Source organism: Lonchura striata, chromosome 3, assembly GCF_046129695.1.
Source record: "Lonchura striata isolate bLonStr1 chromosome 3, bLonStr1.mat, whole genome shotgun sequence".
Classification (NCBI taxonomy): domain Eukaryota; kingdom Metazoa; phylum Chordata; class Aves; order Passeriformes; family Estrildidae; genus Lonchura; species Lonchura striata.
The window spans coordinates 75,060,388-75,079,880 of NC_134605.1; the positions used below are offsets into that span (position 1 = coordinate 75,060,388).

At 37.7% G+C, this 19,493-nt stretch overlaps 1 protein-coding gene across 3 annotated transcripts in view; it reads right to left on the reverse strand.

Annotated features, from left to right (window-relative positions):
* KLHL32 (kelch like family member 32) overlaps positions 1 to 19,493 on the reverse strand; it is a 119,054-nt gene that overhangs the window by 73,087 nt on the left and 26,474 nt on the right. For 2 of the 3 annotated variants that reach the window (XM_021545183.3, XM_021545147.3), the window contains one exon: positions 17,148 to 17,328. In XM_021545183.3, coding sequence (XP_021400858.1) covers positions 17,148 to 17,328 — 181 coding nt within the window. Of the gene's footprint in view, positions 1 to 17,147; positions 17,353 to 19,493 lie in introns of all 3 variants that reach the window. The other variant, XM_077782294.1, reaches the window with a different exon arrangement.

The following is a 19,493-nucleotide window of genomic DNA, read 5'->3' on the forward strand; positions in this document are numbered from 1 at the left end:
TGTCTGCGGAGGGTTAGATTTGCACACCTTCTGTTTGCTCAGCCCTGTCACTGTCTGCCTGCAGAAAGGCTGGAAATGCTCAGAGGTAACAGATGTTCTGTGTCCTCCAACCATGCTACAGTAACAACCTGTACACTACAGACCTGAACATAAGAACCATCTAAAGACAGTGTGGTTACCAATACAGCTTTCTTTCTGGTCAAGGGATAATATTCCACAATGCATTAAGCTTACAAATACAAAGAAACAATCTTATCTGTAAGCCAGACTTCTGCATACACTTACTAACTTTACATTAAGGAGATTATTTTAACACAGAGACTCTAACATAGTCTTTACACAGGGTTTATTACTACACCTAACTTGGTAAAGTCAGCAGGATCAGGCCACTAACTCAGTCACTGTCTATAATCACCCACAGTGTTTTAGAAACACAGCCTCCAGCAGAGTTTTGACCCTGTCAACTAGCACTCTCCCAGGCAATGCCTGGACTATGGTCCAGGAGATAACTCAAGCCATGACTGTTTCAAATAGGCAGCATGGACAAAGGCAAAATGTTCACATAGATTTAGCCATATTGTCACAAGTCATGTTATGCCAGTCTTTTTAGGGCCAAAAGACAAGCCCTCAATCACCTATTTATAACTACAGATATAGTCTAAGAGTGCAGTGGGCTATCAGAGCTGTATCTGCCAGCAAGACACAAAACTGTGACTTTGTGGAGAACCATAGAACAATCTGGGTTGGAAGGGACCATAAAGATTATCTAGTTCCAACCCCTCTGCCATGGACAGAGGTACCTTCCACTAAACCAGTTTGTTGAAAAGCCCTACCCAACCTGGCCTTGAAGACTTACAGGGACAGGGCACCCACAAATTCTCTGGCCATCCTCACAGTCCAGGATTTCTTGTAATAACTAATCTAAACCAACTCTCTTTCACTTAAACTGAAAGCCTTCCCCCTTCTCCTGTCACTACATGCCTTTATCACAAATCCCTCTCTAGCTTTCTTGAAGATTCTCTTTACATAATGAAAGGACACACACCCTGAAGCCTTTTTTTTTTTTTCAGGCTGAACAGACATGATTCTCTCAGCCTTTCTTCATAGGAGAAATTCCCCTTCTAATCAGTTTGGTGGCCTTCTTCTGGACTCATTCCAACAGGTCAAAGTCCTTCCTATACTGAGGACCTCAAAGCAGGATGCAGCACATCAGGTGGCCTCTTGGGAGAACAGAATAGAGGGGGAAAATCCCCTTCCTTTACCTGCTGGCCACACTGCTCTGGATACAGCCCAGGACATGTTTGGCTTTCCAGGCTGTGAGTGCACACTGCTGGCTCATGCCCAGCCTCTCATCCCCCAGCACCTTCAAGTCCTTATCAGCAGAACCACTTTCCATCTGTTCATCCCCCAGCCTGCCTTAATACTGAGGGCTGCCCAGACCCAGGTGCAGCACATTGCACTTGGTCTTACTAAGCCACATGTGATTCCCATGGGCTCATTTCTCAAGCTTGCCCAGGCCCCTCTGGATTGCATCCCATCCTTCACGTGTGTTAACTGCAACACCCAGCTTGGTGTCATCTGCAAATCTGCCAAGGCTGCACTCAATCACTTTGATGAAGGTATTAAATAACACCGGTCCCAATAAAGACTCCTGAGCGACACCACTTGTCACTAATGCCCATCAATACTCTAAGCCATTGACCTCTGGAAGCAACTGCCCAAACACTTTCTTATCCATCTACCAGTCTCCTCATTGAATTCATCTCTCTCTAATTTAGAGAGAAGGATGTTGTGGGACACTGGGTGAAAGGCTTTTGGCTGAAGTTCAAATAGATGATGTCTGTAGCTCTTCCCTTGTCCTCTGGGGTAGTCACACCTCAAATATTCTGTGAAGGTTTTTGAAACTGAGTAGGAACTACATCTATTTTTCAGGAAACATAGCCAAAGAATTTGATCAAAAGACAAGGCCTGCAATGGTCCTCAGACAGTTCACATCCAGCTGAACTTGATTAGCCTCCAGGAAAGTAGTCTCCCACTTAAATGAACTTCATACTGTTCACTGATCCATACTGCCTTCACCAACAGGCAAATTTCATTTTTAGCCTGATGGTTTTGAGGTTTAATCCAGCATGAGAAAAAAATCTGTTCTACCACAGGCTGAAGCTGAACTCAAACTCAGCCTTTAATTTGCACTCCTGTACCTGAATATTGTAGTTTTACCTGTAAAAAAAATACGGACCATTACATTCTGATTTGAGACTTCACCAAAACCTGGAGAATGAGTTACGGTTGAGCTGTTAAACTCCAATTTCAGATGCATCCCTGAAAACACTCAAAGATTTTGTGATCATATATAGATCCATCAGTCATGCTTGTAATACAAGGCTACTAACCTACTTTATTTTTCTCTTGGGTACATTAAAAATGAGGCAATAAGATAAATATCTCAGGTGAATGCAGAAGTGACAGACAAGAAAAACAAACTAAATACAAAATATTTTGACAAATGCACAACTCAAAGTCAAACCTATCAGAAAAGCTACCAAATTTGACTAAGCATGAAACATTTATAGTCTTATTTATTGACTTCATTCAACAATGCTATTATATTTTATTTTAAAGCACTTCAGCTTGAAATAAAATCTATTTGATTATGCCTCATTTCTGCTTCAACATCTTCATGATATTTGAAAGCACAGGTTGCCAGTGTTAACCAAAGATATCTTTTATAATAAAACCCACTAATGAGAGGACTTACCATTTTTTTTTAGCTTCTTAAATATCCAGATCTTGTTCTGCCACACAATCATATAACTAGGTAACACTGTAGTAAATAAATTGATTGTTTAAATTCTGATATTTCAGTTAAGATTTAAAGTAAGTAAACCCAATCTCCCAATGGAAAGTAAGTACAAGATTTTTTGGCAACTACTCCAAAATTCAGATCTCAACATGCTGACACAAATGGATGCATTCCATTTGTGAAATTCCACCTGAGATCACCCTTATTTCAGATGCTACAGATTTGGATGGCCTTATTTTTGGGAGGCAGGCAGATACTTTATTAGCTCCTCTTTTTGGAAGAAGGAAGGAATCAAACATCCAGCCTTCTTCTAATCTTGACCCGAAACAGAAAAAAAGCTACAGAACTATACCCAAAGGAAAAAGAAAACAAAACAAAGTCCTTAGATAAAAATATTCAAGCCATAAAAAAATTCTTGGACTCTTGAAATCTTCAAAGAAATACAGCAAGCTGGTGAGCATTTAACACAGAGCACACCTGTAGTTTCAACACTTGGCCCTAAGTAGTCACAGGCACCTTTATAAAAACATTTTCTTCTAGAAACACAGAATACAAAAGTCAACAAGAGCTCAAAACTGAATGACACACAAGTACAGGGTGTATAGACTTAGATGTGATCAGATCTGATAAAACCAGGCAGAATTGTCAAAGATTTTTAGCACAGTCATTGTGCCTGACTTTCCATGCTCAGCATATTGTTTAGCTTTCAAAAGCAAAATGCACAATAGCTGTAAAATAATACCAAATTACTGCTAAAACGTCCAGACACATTGATTGTACCAGTCAGGCAGCACTGCAGCAACATATATGGACTCCTTCACAACATACTACTTCAAGAACAGATACGTGGGTAAGAGATACACAAGATGTGTGTCAAAATCCCCAAAATACAAATTGCTCACTGTCACAACGGTGACATATAAATTGCTCCTTGCCTTTGAGTAATTTTCTTACTTACTCAGGTGTTCCATATCCATGAGAGTAATGAGCTTTTCCTCACTTGTACACATCAACCTTACAGCCATGTCAGTCATAGCAAACAGAAAATGATCACAAAACAACCAAGCTGTACGTATTTTAAACAAGCAAATTTTGTCAGTGAATTCCACATATCTTAGTGGCTTTTTAAAGGCAAGAAACAGAATCAAAACATATGCAGTGTCAGAAGACAGGTAAATTACGTAAAATGAACAAATGGTTATACTTTATGTTGTTAAAAAGACAGCACTGTGACTGAAATCATAAGTAATTACCTGCTGTGACCTGAGGCTTTCAAGAAATACCCTCCTTCTATGTAAAGAAGTACATAGTACCAGTGCATAGCAATAACCTCTACAATATCTCAAAGTTCCCTCAGCAAGATTGTCAAGAGACATTAATCACTTTCCATTTTTGTTTGATTCAACTTTAAATGCAACATTCAAAAGAAATCTAAGCTTTCAAAACCAGGCAAGTAAAGTGAGCTTGCTACAGTAACCTACAGTACTCCAAGAGTAATATTTCCTCCCTCTGATTTCTCAAACAGTGCTTTGTTAACAACCAGCAGCCCTAGATCCAAGTCCACTATAACACAAAAGCATAGACCTGACCTACAAAAATTCTTGTTCAACCACAGACTTAGCTGCACAATAATAATGTCCTGGGATAGAATTACCCAGGTAATTTAGAATTATCTCCTCTTAGCAAATTAATTGCTAAAGAACTGATCAGCGAAGTCACCAAGGTTTTATTTAGCTATTCATCTTGTTGCATTGAATTTTCTAAGTAATTAACATTATCTAGCATTGTTTTACTCTTAAAAGAGATTATCTGACATCTCAAATTTCTGCCTCCACAAACAATACTTCAAAAAATTATTTTAAAATAGATAGGCATCTTCATTAAGGGCATTATTTTACTCAAATTCATTTCCCACATCATAGGGGGAATGTACTTAATTCTACATTCACCTGTTCCATAGCCTTTTCTTTATGGGAAATTGATTGCACTTCTCATTTCAGGCATCAGAAAAGCTATAAAGAAAGTAAGCCAACACTTCAGAGACCTCAGATCAATTTCCCACACTGCTCAGGAAACTCAGTTATGATGTGATAACTCAAGATTTTTTCCATTTCACGTGCAACTTTAGCCCGGTGAGAAATCTTACTGGCATCAATCATCTGTTGATCAATAGCACATTCTTTCTGATTTGGGACCTCAGTTTATCTGTCACTTGGACTACAAAGTATCCAGTCCTGACATAATCTTTACTGTTTGGATTATAAACTTTTTCAGGCCAAAACATTACACTTTGCAGTTTGTATTAAAAATAGCAATTCCCTGTTCATATAACAGTAATATTAAATAAATAAATCATAATCTCTTTCATCTACTTTGTTCTATTACTCCTGAAATAACCTTTGGGTGTCCTTAGCTTCAAGTTCTTATTCTTCATTACATAAGCCATGTAATTTTTCCTTTACTGTTTTCACCTATCACAACAAAAAAGAATACATTCAGAATCTACGAACAGAAGTTAAAATACTGCTTTGACAAATGACCATGCCCACATCAAATATCAACTATGCTCTAGTTGTGCAATGTATACTTATCTGAATAACCAATTTGATATGTTTCTTTACAGCATGTAAAAATGTGCCTTGTTCTTCTTATAACTAGCTTTGTTTCTCTCCCAGTTCAAGCCTGTCTATCCTAAATGAATCATCAGCCAATCAGCCATGTCCTCTGGAGTCTCTTGAACACCGAAAAACATATCCATCAATACCAATTGCATAAAATATGATTAAGAGGCTCATTACACAATTCTTCTGAAAGGAGTTCTATATAAATTCACAGAGAAAATGTCACATAACATCAGTCACTGATAACTGAGCCTACAGTAATTCATCTGCTTTATGAAATTTACCTAAATATTGGTTTTTAAGCATATGTCAAGCAACTAAAATGAATCCCATGAAATGGAAAGGTCAGCTATCATTCATAGTTTAAGAGAATATATGGTTAAAAAAATAAAACTGAGCAGCAAACTATACAACTTTATGCACAGTATTCAAGTGTAACATATTACCTACCATTAGGAAAGCAAATTCCACTGAACCTTTGGAGTGTCTTTTAGTATGTCAGTGTCAGACAGCCTTACATAATTACATGGCCCCAAAGAGCTTACCAAACCAAGGATATATACAAGGCACTTGTTATGTCACACTCTAGATACAAAAAAATATACCCTTCTTGGTATCTTTCATAATAAGTAATGAAAATTTCAATAAAGAACTACCTTACTGTTTAGAGAACCTAAGGATGTGAGATTTTTTTCCTGTTTGTATAGTATATTGGATATTCCATCAAGAACAAAGTGGTTTTCTTGGTTGTAACACAGCACAGGGTCTTTACTCCTAGTCAAAATAAAAACTTCAAGATTAAAAAAACCAAAACAACAAAACCCTAAAACAACAATAACAAAAACAAATAAACAAAACCTCAAATAAACAAAAAAATCCCCAAAAATGTGCTGCTAGCAAGTTATATTCTTGATTCAACCTGCATCAAACATAATTCATGTTTTGATAGTCAGAGTTTAACAGAGCAATGTGCCTTCCCCAAAGCTCTGCTTAGGTACACAATCCTAAATTAAGCCACCTGGAAAAAGGAACTCTGTAGCATGCTACTCATAATGATTTGCTGCATCACCACTAAAAAGACTCATATTCAAAATGTAAGCAGTGCCATAAAAACAAAATAATTCTAAAATGTGCAACTCTTTATCACAATAAAAAACCACACAAAACTGTGAACTATTACAGATACAGTAAAGTTATTGGTTTCAATATTTCAAAATTAAGAAGTCACCACAGGTGGTCCTGAATATCAAGATTATTGCTTATTTTATGGCAAATGCAAGAAAACTGAATTACAAGGACACTGCTGTGCAAAACCCTGCACAAAACTCCAATAATGTACAGTCTGTCCTAACAATAGGCACCCATAAGCAGGCTTGCCTTCTGAAGAATTAAGAAAGCAGCATAATTAAAACCAGATTTTTTTGCCAGCATTTCCAGTCAAGCACAGAAAAGTATGAGTCATATTTGCAAATTTTGGCTTAAATTGGTTTAACACTTCCCAGAGAATGCATAAGCCTATTGTTCACATCCTTCGATGATTTTAACAAGTGATATCAAAAGCAAGCCCAGAATAAAATTTTTAGCTCTTGAACTAGCATTTTAGCTACCACAATACATTTAATTCAGGAAGGCAAAGCTTCTTGTAATTCTTTTCCCCCCTCCAAGGAGAAACCATGATCCAAACTTGGACACCTTTAAGGGACTTCATTTTAAAAACATACTTCATACAATGCCATTAAGACAAGTGTCCCACCTTAGTGCATGCAGGCTCTAATACAACAGTTGCACAGCAAGGCTTAATCTAACAGAACTGTAGTAACAATCTTAGTTGTTGTTATAATTACCTCTCTAAGAAGCCATTTACATAATGGGATGTGAACATCATCACACTGACATCCAAATGTTCCAAGCAATAGTAAACCATGGCAATTACTTCTATTCTGCATGGCAACTGCAAAAGCATACTTGTTATGTGAGAAGTCTAATGCTGAAATTTTAAACTATTCATTTAATAAAAGTTTGCACTGGATATCTTTTCTATCTGGCTTATTTTATGAGAGTTTGAACTAGATAACCTTCCTGCCATTTAAAATAATTGTATTTTCCACTATGATTCTAAATCTTGTTTGCCATTAAGAATATAGTACAATTTTGCTAAAGTACCACCTTTAATTTCCACCAACATATGTATTAAGCTCTTCTATACAAAGGCAAAGTAATAAAACCAGTTTATTGACTATTTTCGTTTTTTTCAAACCCTTCTACTGATAAAAGCTAAAAAAGTAAACAAACACTAACAATTTGCAAAATAAGAGGAATGACTTGACTAACCAAGCTTGTGTTAATGTTGCAGTCATTTGTCACAGTGGTTTTCATCATCAGCTAAGTTCTACCCTCCATCAGCTATTTCTTTTGGAAAAAATGCCTCTATAAAATCATCTCTTCACTTTATTTTTAGTTGTCTGCACTTGACCATGCTCATTTATCCTTTGGCTTTTCCTTCAACTCTAACAAACAAACACCTTCTGAGCTAAAAGACCACAACGTTGATTTAATTATTCCCATAAATTCTCCAGGCTTGATACGTATTGTTTCTTGTCTGAAATCTAACTCTGACAAGGTAGATGATTAAGTGACAGATACAAGAGCTCCTGAAAATGCAGATGAACATTTCATAAGTTGCCCTAATATTCCTAATTTTTATATAAAATGTGTTTTGTGTACATTTGTTGCCTATTTGCATAATTGGCACTCTGTGGCACTGGATAGGCAGGTTATTTCATCGGTAGCTGAGAATGTTCCACATGTCTAAGGAGATGGTAATTTGATTTTTGCACACATACACACACAAACTTGTGTTCTATACATATACAAGTAATGGATGCAACCTAATTGTGAGGAGTATGTTATGCTGGGCTGTAAGAATCACTTTTTCACAATGTGGAGTCACAAAAAACTTTTGACAGAGGACCTTAAATGCCTGGAAGGCAAACTAGGCAAGAGAGAAAAGAGGAGAGATCTTTGCCTGGGTAAGTGACTGAATGCATAAAACAGTGAACAAGGAAAGATGGGACAGTTTTCACAGGGAGTGATGATTCCTGTGGAATAACTCACGTTTAACATATAGAGAACAGTTCTGGAAAAGGGCAAGAGCAGTGCAGGTAAAAATCCATTGAGGCAAAGCTATGCAAAGAAGTAAGAGCATGGATAATGTGATAAACTCTAAAAGGATTGCATGGAATAGACAGCTGGCTTCTAAAATGGTAATTACAAAAATGAACATATGAGGTTAATAAAAAATCAGCCCAGTCCTCAGCAACAAAAATGAAAAAAAAAATTAAAAAGATAATCAAAGCTTAGAATTTTTTTTTGCAAGAGACGAAACCCAGAAATCAATCCTATGCCCAAACGGAAATTTACACCTTGCCTATTGCATGCAATTCCCTTACCCTCAGTTGACAAAACATATACTAGAGCTGTCAAAACTTTGGAGAAGAGCAAGAAGCTTCCTCAAGCATCCTGCACAGCTTCCATTTAAATATCATCTGATTAAGACAAATGTTTCCAGCCTGGAAGAGAGATGATTGAGTAACATGAGAAGAACCAGTGGTTATCTTTTCCAGCAGAAGAAGTAAAGGGAATCAGATTAAACTGGTAGAAATCAGATTGACTATAAACAAAAGCAGATCTTCATACAACAGGCAGCTGGCCACCCTGTAAGGTGGATGAGAAATCTTACACAGGCCCAAAGGGGAAGAAGATAAAAGCTTAGAAGAAAGACATATTAAGGATTGTTGAATAGACAGGAACACACTGCTCTGAAATGTCCCAGAGATGAAATGAGCTGGGGAATTCTCTGGAACACACACAGACACTTACCCTGGATTTACTCCTTTTCAGCAGACATCACAAACAGTTTCTGCTAAAGCAAGTAGCCAATGATCCAACTCAGTGTGGCTGTTCTTATGCTCTCACCTAAGGTTGCTAAGGGCATCTCTCTCCTTTGAGGTATTACCTATCAGGTAGCAGATTGAGAGGCAGTTTGATCCATTCGGACACACATTAGGTCATTCAGTGAGAATGGATTGGGATTTAGAGAAATTTTTGACATCTAAAGTTTGCAAACTGGCTGGCTCAGGCAGACTAACTCCTGCCAAAGACAAGCAACCAGCAGCACTTCACAAAGCTGTTCAGGACAGTCAAATGCAAAGGTTCCACAGCTTAAATCCAGCCTTTCACAATATTCACTGCCTACAGTGACATTAATTCAATTTGCCAGTATTATATTTCAGTCTACTAAAATTAAGGTGCTGAAAGGATGTAAAACAATGGCACTGTTGACAATGAAGCAAATGAAGTATTTAAAGAAAGGTATCTCCTCTAAATTTCAAACAAGCATGTTGTGCAACACAAAAGCCAGAACTTCATTGTAATGGGCTTCTTATACAAACAAAGGAGACTGAAACACTCCCTGAGGGGGCATCCAAAAGAAAATCGGCTATTTCAAGAATGTTAAAAATTCTAACACATCTTTGTCTCTTTTGTTAGATACTTCTCATGTTATCAAAATAGTATGTGGGTACTAGTCACTGAAGCTTAAAGTGATATGCTGCCCAAATAATTCCCTTGGGTATTTTCAGCTTCACTACACCCACAGAATAGTTTTATTTTTCCAGAAGTTGTGTAGGAAGATACTGACAGAGACTACAATATATACAAGAGCATCTACTGCATCCAACAATGTTCTGAAACACAAGACTTTCTCACCAGCTATAGGGACTGAGAAGAAAACTGGTACAAAATGCTTCTCTGCCACAGGCCTGCCCCAATAAATTGGTTTTCATGGGCAAACACTAAGCCACATAGAAATGCAGCTGAGCCCAGCCCAAACTCAGAATATTTGTTATGGCAGCACTGCAAAATTGAACTGAGGTAGCCTGAATCAAGCAAAGGAGATGGTAAAGAAAATGGACAACCAGAGGAACATGGCTGTAATGACTCCTTTCTCTCCTGGTTTTAAACTGAGAGAATGCATCAATCAAGTAGCCAAACACCACATGTTGTTAGCACACTAATCTGAGACAGTCAGCCACAGCCTGCTATGGCCTATCTCATTAACTGCAGAGATGATTTTGCCATATATAACCATGGTGCACACACTTACCATACAGGCACTTCAAAAATGGAAGAGTAAAAAAAAAAAAGGAAGATGACACTACAGCATATTGTCTACTGTCCAACCCTGACAGAACTGAAATTAATTAATTCATTAACTATGAGAATGGCAACATAAACATATTTACGCAGGCAGAATAACAACTGTTGGGAATTTGAACACAGAATTCAGAAAAGAGAAGATTATTGTAGATGTTTTTGTTAGCACCAACACTGCTGAGCTGTGGGAATTCTGTCTGCAGCAAAGAGAAATTGCTTCAGAGCCTCACAGAATAAAAACTCATTAAATAAAAGATAAGGATGAACAAAATAAAATAACTCAGACACATTCTTTTTTTCATTTCAAAAGAATATTACTTATTTAGAAAGCTTTAAACAGTTTGCAAACCATTTTTACTCCAGAAGTAAAAGAGCTTGTTCAGATGAACATTACACAAGATACCTCACACCTTCTAATGCTTTGATTTAATTTAGTAAAACAATTGAAGTGTCTATATCAAAAAATATTATGAAAAATGAAGGAATGTACAGCTTTCTTGATACTCAACTGGAACTGCATTACTGAATAATTAGTAGTAACATTCTAATTTGTATTTAAACTTTTATACTATCCTAGTAAATTCACTCAATTTTTTTCCAGGCCTCCTCCTATTTTAGACAAGTTCTTTTTTTTTTTTCCCTAATGAAAAGCAAGCAGCACTGAGTTCTCATTCTCAACAGGTGGCATATAAGTAACATGTTCACAAAACCAGACAGATCCAAGACCTCCCTGGACAGCCCGTTCCAGTGCTATGCTAACCCCAATGTAAATTTTACCTCAGATTGAGGTGGAACTTCTCTTATTTAAATTTATGGCCATTGTTGATTATCCCGTTTTCCAGGAAGGAAGTTCAGAAGCAGCCATACCCATCCATATGTGGCTTGGGGCTAGGGAAGGACTGCAAGTAGAACTACTGTTTGTTTGGAAGAACAGAGCTGATTTGGCCCAATGGGAAGAGCTTATATTTTTAAAGGTTATCTGGAAAGACAATTGCTAAGTAGCATCACTTTCAGGGTATGATATAAAAGAAGGTACTGTTTTTTTAGTAGACACACAGCAATGTGAGTGCTAAACTATTGAAAGAGAAAATCACATTATACTGCAAAAGCAGCAGGTAACCCTGTTTTTCAGAATTAGGTCTTTAGATCTATCTCTAAGAAATATCAGGGAGAGCTTTTTCCTCTTTATTATTAATATAACAATACTTCAAAAGCTATTTGCATCAATCACCTTTTTAATCCTCAGGGATTGGTTTATCCCCTAACCTTATCATAAAACAATGCAATATACTGCAAACTATGAACAATCAGCAATGTTGTGGACAAAGGAGGAAACCATCTGACAACGGGCAGGAAAGAGAGCACAGAAAACCCTGAGAAGAAACTGCTTAAGGATCAACTGTGGCAGTAGTACAAAGTCTGTGTGCAAAATTATTATCTACTAGTTCATTCTAGATAGGAAAAATTCTTCTAAGAATTGAGCATGCTCCTTGTGGAAGAAGAATCAGAATATTATTGACATTTTAAAATCTATTCCATATAATTGATATAATTGTTCAACTAAATTAGATGGAAAATCTGCATGTATTTGAGAAAGATCAAAGTCCTGCAACTAAAAACCCACTCAAATGAAAAGTAGGGAAGAAGAAGAGTTTTTCTGACTGCAAAACCAATGCATTTTGTAGAAGAAAATCTTGAGGTTATATAATCACCTGCCAACACTGTAAATGCCTACTAATGAAGTCATGCAGTAACATTTCATTTTGCTCCCAGAGGGGAAAAAAGCAGAGGAATCTTTTAATTGGAAATGACTTAGCTTGCTAGAGCTATCACAGTCACACATATTAGCTCAACTGCCTTGTCTCAGTGCAATAGATTGAGACAAATGCAAATCACAGCATGTCAATATGGAAAAGTTTGCCTAAAATGATGTTTCTTGCTTTAAAAAGAACACATAAAAATACAGATGTTTACTATTCTTTAGAGTAGCCTTTTAGAGTATGGAGATAACTACTATATTAGGACATTTTGACAGAAGGGGTACTTCAGAAGCAGAAAACAAATCAAAACTCCTATTTTTCAAGTGTCTCATTTTGCAGTTTTACTCCATATACAGAGACTTTGTATCAAATTTCCTAAGGGATTTTTTTTCATAAAGGGAAAACCAATAAAATTCTGGTGTATAAATGTAACAAACTTCCAAACTAAGAGTTATTCTTAGGATTTAAAGTTCAGTGTTTCTGTACAGCTGGAACTGTGAGACTGACTATACCAACAGGAAGAATGAAAGGCCTGTTGGTACCCTGGAAGGTGGGCCTTTAAGTGTTTTGCTGAAGCTCAGGTCTCTGGCTTGTCTTAGGAAAGCAAAGGATTTTACTCCAAGCTATAATCTCAAGGAAAATTTGATAAGGAAACTTTATGGCCTTCTCTGTCCACTCTTCCTCACATAACTGGCTCCAATTGCCCCAGTCTGTAAAATGACACACATTTAGTTACCTTTCTAAAGCATTAACAATTTTTCTTTCCAGTAAAAGAAAGACATAAGCATCAATTTGTAAGAAAATATGCTGCTCAAGAAAACATTACAATTTAAGAAGGAGATCCATCCAAATCAAAGTAGACACAGAACAAAACTGCAGAAAACTATACAAACCCTCCATAGAAAGCAAACATCAGTCTTTTGAAGAAGCTGTTTTACAATAGTGGCAAAAAAGGAAAAACAAACTATTCACTCTGATAGAGCCCTGTATAGAATTGAACATATTTTTGGAGACCTGGAAAAAAGACTGTAGTGGAACTGATGATGGCTAGATGCCAGGCACCCATCCAAAGCTGTTTTCTCAGTTCCCTCCACAAATAGACGGGGGAGACAAAATATAATGAAGTGTTCATGAGTTAAGGAACAGGAGACATCACTCAGCAAATACTGTCATGGGCAAAATGAACTCAAATTGGGGATATTAACAGAATTCATTACTAACAAAATCAGAACAGGACAGTGAGAAGTAAAATAAAGCTTAAAAAGAACTTCCCTGTACCTCTTCCTCCTTCCCAGCTCTCCCTCCTCCCCCAGTGGTGCAGGGAGACAAGGAATGGGGGATATGGTCAGTCCATCACCAGCAGTTTCTCTCACTGCTCAGGAGAGGAGTCCTCTGCCTGATGCATCGTGGGGTCCCTCCAAGGGGAGAGAGTTCCCCATGAACTTCTCCAGTCTGAGTCCATCCCACAGGCAACAGATCCCCTCAAACTGCTGCCATGTGGGTCACTCTTCCTCAGGGTGCAGTCCTTCAAGGACAGGCTGCTCCAGTCTGGGCTCCCATGAGGGCCTCAAGTCCTACCAGGAAACCTGCTCCAGAGTGGACTTCTCTCTCCATGGGTCTGCAGGTTCCTGTCAGGCCAGCACAGGCTTTCCAGGGTTTCACAGACCTCTTTCAGGCAGCTACCTGCTCTGGTTAGGGTATCTTCCATGGGCTGCAAGTGGATCTCTGCATCCTCCTGGGCCTCCATGGACTGCAGGGGCACAGCTGCCTCACCACGGTCTTCACCATAGGCTCCAGGGGAACGCCAGCTCCAGCACTCGGAGCACCTCCTGCTTCTGCTTCTGCTTCTGCACTGACCTTGGTGTCTGTACAGTTGTTCCTCTCCCATGTTCTCACCCTGCTCTTCTCTGGCCACAATTACACGTGTACAATAACTTTTTTCCCCCTTCTTAACAGATTACAGAGGTGCTACTATCATCACCTGCTTGGTTCAGCCTTGGCCAGCAGTGGGTCCATCCTGATAAATTTCACATGTCAATGAGCTCTTCATGAATGAATTTAGGTTTAGAAAATCTGAAAGTTTAATCTAAGAATTCCTCCAGGAGAAAACTTAAGGCTAAAAATTATATGATATTAACAGCTATTCTCCTTTATCATCCTCTGGAAATGCCTCTTTCTTTTCACCAACTCTAAAATTAAGCTTGATTTATTCTTCTAAGTCTTAGAAAAAGAATACCCAAGTAGCTCAAAAAAGCTAAAATCCCCCAAGATATAAAAAGATTAATAATCTCAGGATAAACACAAAACATTATTACTTTTTAATTGATGCTTGCTTTTTCTAAATTATTAAAATCAGAAACACAGTGTAACTTTATTGCTACCCTCCTCCAGAATATAGATCTTACTTCACGATATTCTAAAAAAATATTTTTGCCTATTAATAAAAAACCTGTTTGCCTGATTTCAGAAAGCACAGGTTCCATATTTATAGCTGATACCTGAAGTCTGAAGAATACATTCTACCAAAGCATAAGAGTTTAGAGGCAGACCAAATTACTCAATGCTGCATAAAGCATTCTCTCAACACTTTTAAACAGAACATATTTATGTAGTAATAAAGACCATTAAGATTTTAATTTGCAATTACTGTCCAGTAACTCAAGTTACTCAACTGGAAAGTTGAGTGACTTGAGTTATTGGACAGTTACTTGTCCAGTTATTGGACAAGTAACTCAACTGGAAATAACAGGATAAACCACAGTGCCCCAAATCTCAACATCAATCAATAAGTGACCAAAGTAGAAGCTGCTCCTACCACACTGCTGTAACACTGGGCACGATGTTTCTCCGCACAGGGTACAATGAGCTCTGGAAAGAGTGTCACAGGTTCAGATGATATGGGACTGTTATGAAAATATTTCAACCAAACCAGAACACAGGCACTATATTAACAGGCAGTTGCTACAAGTAGAAAGGTCCAGACTCTCTCTCTGTGCATGGGGGTGAAAGGAAATAAAAATGCAAAGCAATCTCTGTTACAGCAGGGGATCATGATGAAGCAACATCAGCAACCATGGCAGTACAAACTGTGCTGTAGCAGAACCCATAAGTATGCAGATAAGCTCAAAAAATGAGCAATCAATTGGATCAACACCATCACAGCAAAAGTCACATCAAGGTTAATAACATTTCTTAAATACACAGAATAAATTAAGTCTAAATTCTAACCAAAAGTGAGAGAGAGTTGACAGGGAGATAAAAACCCTGCTCAGGTAATCAGAGATATGGAGAAGTTGTCATACTCTGTATTACTACTGTAACAAGACAAAAAGATCCCCATAAAGAAGTTCATCACACTACAATTACTGTGTAGACAAAATATTTAATAAATTTACTTTGTTAGAGAAGATAGATCTTTAAATTAATTTCAATTTTAGTCTCTGATTAACAACAGGATGACTCACATTTAAAAATACCAGTCACCTACGAACTATAGATGGTCCAATATTTTGAGTGGGCACACTGTAATGAAGGTTAGTAGAATTGTCTTATATGAAGGATGCTTTTCCTATGAGCAAATACAATTTTTCAGTTACTTCAATTCCAGATCGGAATTAAATTGGAATTGTCTGAATCAGATTTCCCAGGGGATATTTTATTTTACATCTTGGAAACACTTGTTTATGAAAATAAATTTTATCACATTTAAGAAATTACTACGGCTTCGTCTTTGAGAGCAACCATTTACATCAAAAATCATTTACAAAAATCCAATCTCAAGTTGAAATAAATTGCATTTATCATGGTATCACAGAATGGCTTGGGTTGAAAGTGTAAAGATCACCAAGTTTCAAACCTGCTGCCATGAACACTTCCCACTAGACCAGGTTGCTCAGAGTCCCATCCAACCTGGCCTTGAGAACTTCCAGGGATGGGGCAGCCACAAGTTCTCAGGGCAACCTGTTCCAGTGGCTCACCAGCCTCACAGCAAAGATTAAATTTAAACTCCCTCAGCCCATACTTCCATACTCTAATCAGAGAATCATAGAACACGCTGACTTGGAAGGGGGGCATCAGTATCATCAAGTCCAACTCCTGGCCCTGCAAAGGACACCCCAAGAGTCACACCACATGCCCAAGGATATCGTCCAAATGCTTCTTGGACTCTGTCGGGTGTGGTGTTGTGTCCATTTCCCTGTTCCACTGCTTAACCACCCTCTGGGTGAAAAGCTTTTCCTGATATCCAGCCTAAATATCCCCTGACTCAGCTTCATGCAGTTTCCTTGAGTCCTTTCACTGGTCATCAGAGAGGGCATCAGTGCCTGCCCCTTTGCTTCCCCACATGAGGATGTTGAGGACCACAGTGAGGTCTTCCCTCAGTCTCCTCTTCACCATCTTCTAATCATAACTCTCATATATTCTACAAAAATTTCCAGATACTAAAATATCTTCCACTTTCTCACTTTACTGGGGCATTAAATTCATAGAAAGATGTACACTGCCTATCTCTGTTGGGGGCAGAAGGAGGGGAAGACTTACCATAAATAATCGTTTTAAAAATCTGATTTATGTTCTAAACATTTCTTTCCTATGGATATTTAATGTTGCATACTCTACCGAGTGTGCAATAATCCTGCATTTTCCAAAGGCTCAAATTTAAATCTTGTTCAGTATATCTATAATCATCTCCATCCCCCACAATGATAATTTTTAATATTATTATATAAAGAGAAAAATCTTGGGACTTACTCGGAAGTAGTCACTGCAGGCTGCCAGGACTGCTTTATGTGCATGGAATTTCTGCTCTTCAGCAATAAGGGTAATGTCACAAAGTATGCCATCACTTCTTTGTTGGTTCAGAGCTGCCAGGACAGCATCATTGTGGGAACTAGACTGACAAAGCCTCTGGCCTGTCAGCATTTCCTGAACACTGAGAGGGGAAAGGGGAAAGAGTCTGTCAAAAAAAAAAAACCAAAAACATGTACAAAACAAGCACATTCTGTCAGGAATACAGAACAACTTTTTCTAAGACAAGATAGTTTGACAAGATAGTTTGATAATTCTTGGAAAGCAAAAAAGTCATGAACCCTGTCAGGGAAAAATCTTTACACAGCATAGACATCAGAAGAAAAGCTCAATATAACAAAGCATTATGAAAACTGGTTATATACTCAAATTTAAAAACCTCAATGGTTCTGATTTCTCATTTCCTGTACCAGAAGTCAGCTGAACTCACAGGACTAATTCATTTCAGGATTAAATGAGAACAATAGAGGTCTTAGGTCAATGGACCACCAGAAAACTTTAAGTGGTTCAAACTGAAGCACTACTGAAAAAAAGGGTATATGTACGTGTGCAAGAACTTCTACTCTCTAAAAAGAATGATGCTTCATGGTCTCAGGTGGCCTGTTTAAGTCTGATGCTGAGCTACTGAATGTTTTCAGATCACTTCAGGCTATTCATATTTATGAAGAGCTGTAGTGTTTTTTTGATTGTCTGTTTTGTGTTTGGGGAAAGGAAGAAGATGCTTGTTCAACTTTAAAATACCAAGGCCTTCTCCACCTCTGAATATTTCCATGTATGAACTGCATATAATCCAGTCTAGGACTGTCTGATTTCAGCATCCTTTTTGTATAGCAGAAGGAAGAGACAAGATAACTGCTGATGCAGATGGAAACAAATCAAAACATATCAGAAAATCCTCTCTGGTACAAAACAATGCAATTATTTGAGCTCTGTGAGACTACCAATTTAAATTGCCAGAGAATCCACCTATGTGTTTATAGAAGGTGAGTTTACAGAGAGTAATCTCAGCACAAATCAAAGTGAAGTTTGTTTTTTTTTTAAAGGGGTGAATAACCCATCATCTTTCCAGCACAATCATGTAATTCACTGCATACATGTCTATGCAGCAGCTGTGTGGTTGCAATACTCTCCTTTCTCTGCCCATCCTACTCCTGCACCTCAGGCACCTGTAAACTACTGCAGACCTGCCTTGCAGACTGTTTGCTTTAATCTAACCTTTTAGAGAGACAACAAATAAAATATTACTTCTAGAAGAAGGCTGGTCAAAGAGAAATAACACAGGAACAGAGTGTATCTGAATTTTACTGCCTCTCTGACAGTTTAGATTTCACATATGGACATGCCCTAAATACATTTCAAAAGGACTCATTCAAATTATTCTTTTTTCTTCAGCTGTTATGTTTGTGCAGCCCAACTTATATTCTAAATGACAGTTATCAAGAATTCTAACTTGCTAAACACCAGAGAATTATTTTTAACAGTTATTTCTCTTCTGTAATTTCTATAGCGAAGTGACTAAAACTAGGGCAAGTATAATACATTAGCAATACCCTGAGATGGTTTCTCTTTACTTCTGTTTTTATTAGCCTCTCTCCAAGTGCTGTAAATCAAGAACTTCATTCCTCTTGCTTTTTTCACCATCATCCAGAGGACTATTTCATTCAATATAGAATATATCCGGGATTTTAAACTGAGTTCTATCATAATCCATTTTTCAATTTAGCGACTAAAGTGAAAAATCAATTGCGTGTACCCCTTGTGCTAATAACATATGAAGAATGCATACACATGAAAGGCAATTTGACTGGAATTTATGAATTAAAATACATAGAATAATTAATCATAACATGACTGGTTATTCGTAGTGATATTTTCAACTGATAAATTCAATAGCTATAAAAGCAAGCAAGTTCTGATTCTCTTCTGCCGCAGAATCATGGCAGGGAAGGGGGAACAGAACTGGAATGATAAGGTGTCCCAAGTCATGTCGCAGAGTTTTCTGAGCTCCCAGATCAGCATGTTAACTACTATGTAAAACAGAACCATCAGCATATCACACTACTGCAAAGTTCTGAAGAAAACCAATTCAGTTAACAAATTCTGTACAGTGTTCTGTCTGAAAGAAACGTGTTCTGCTCCCAGAAAGTAATTAAATTATAAGTGACAAATTCTCTATTGCAAGAATGGGTAGTACAAACAAATGAGAAAGGCTACACTGGGAAAGAGACAGAAGGGAAGGCAGAAAGATGACTTTGGAGAGAACCTTGGAAGACATTTCACATAACTGGA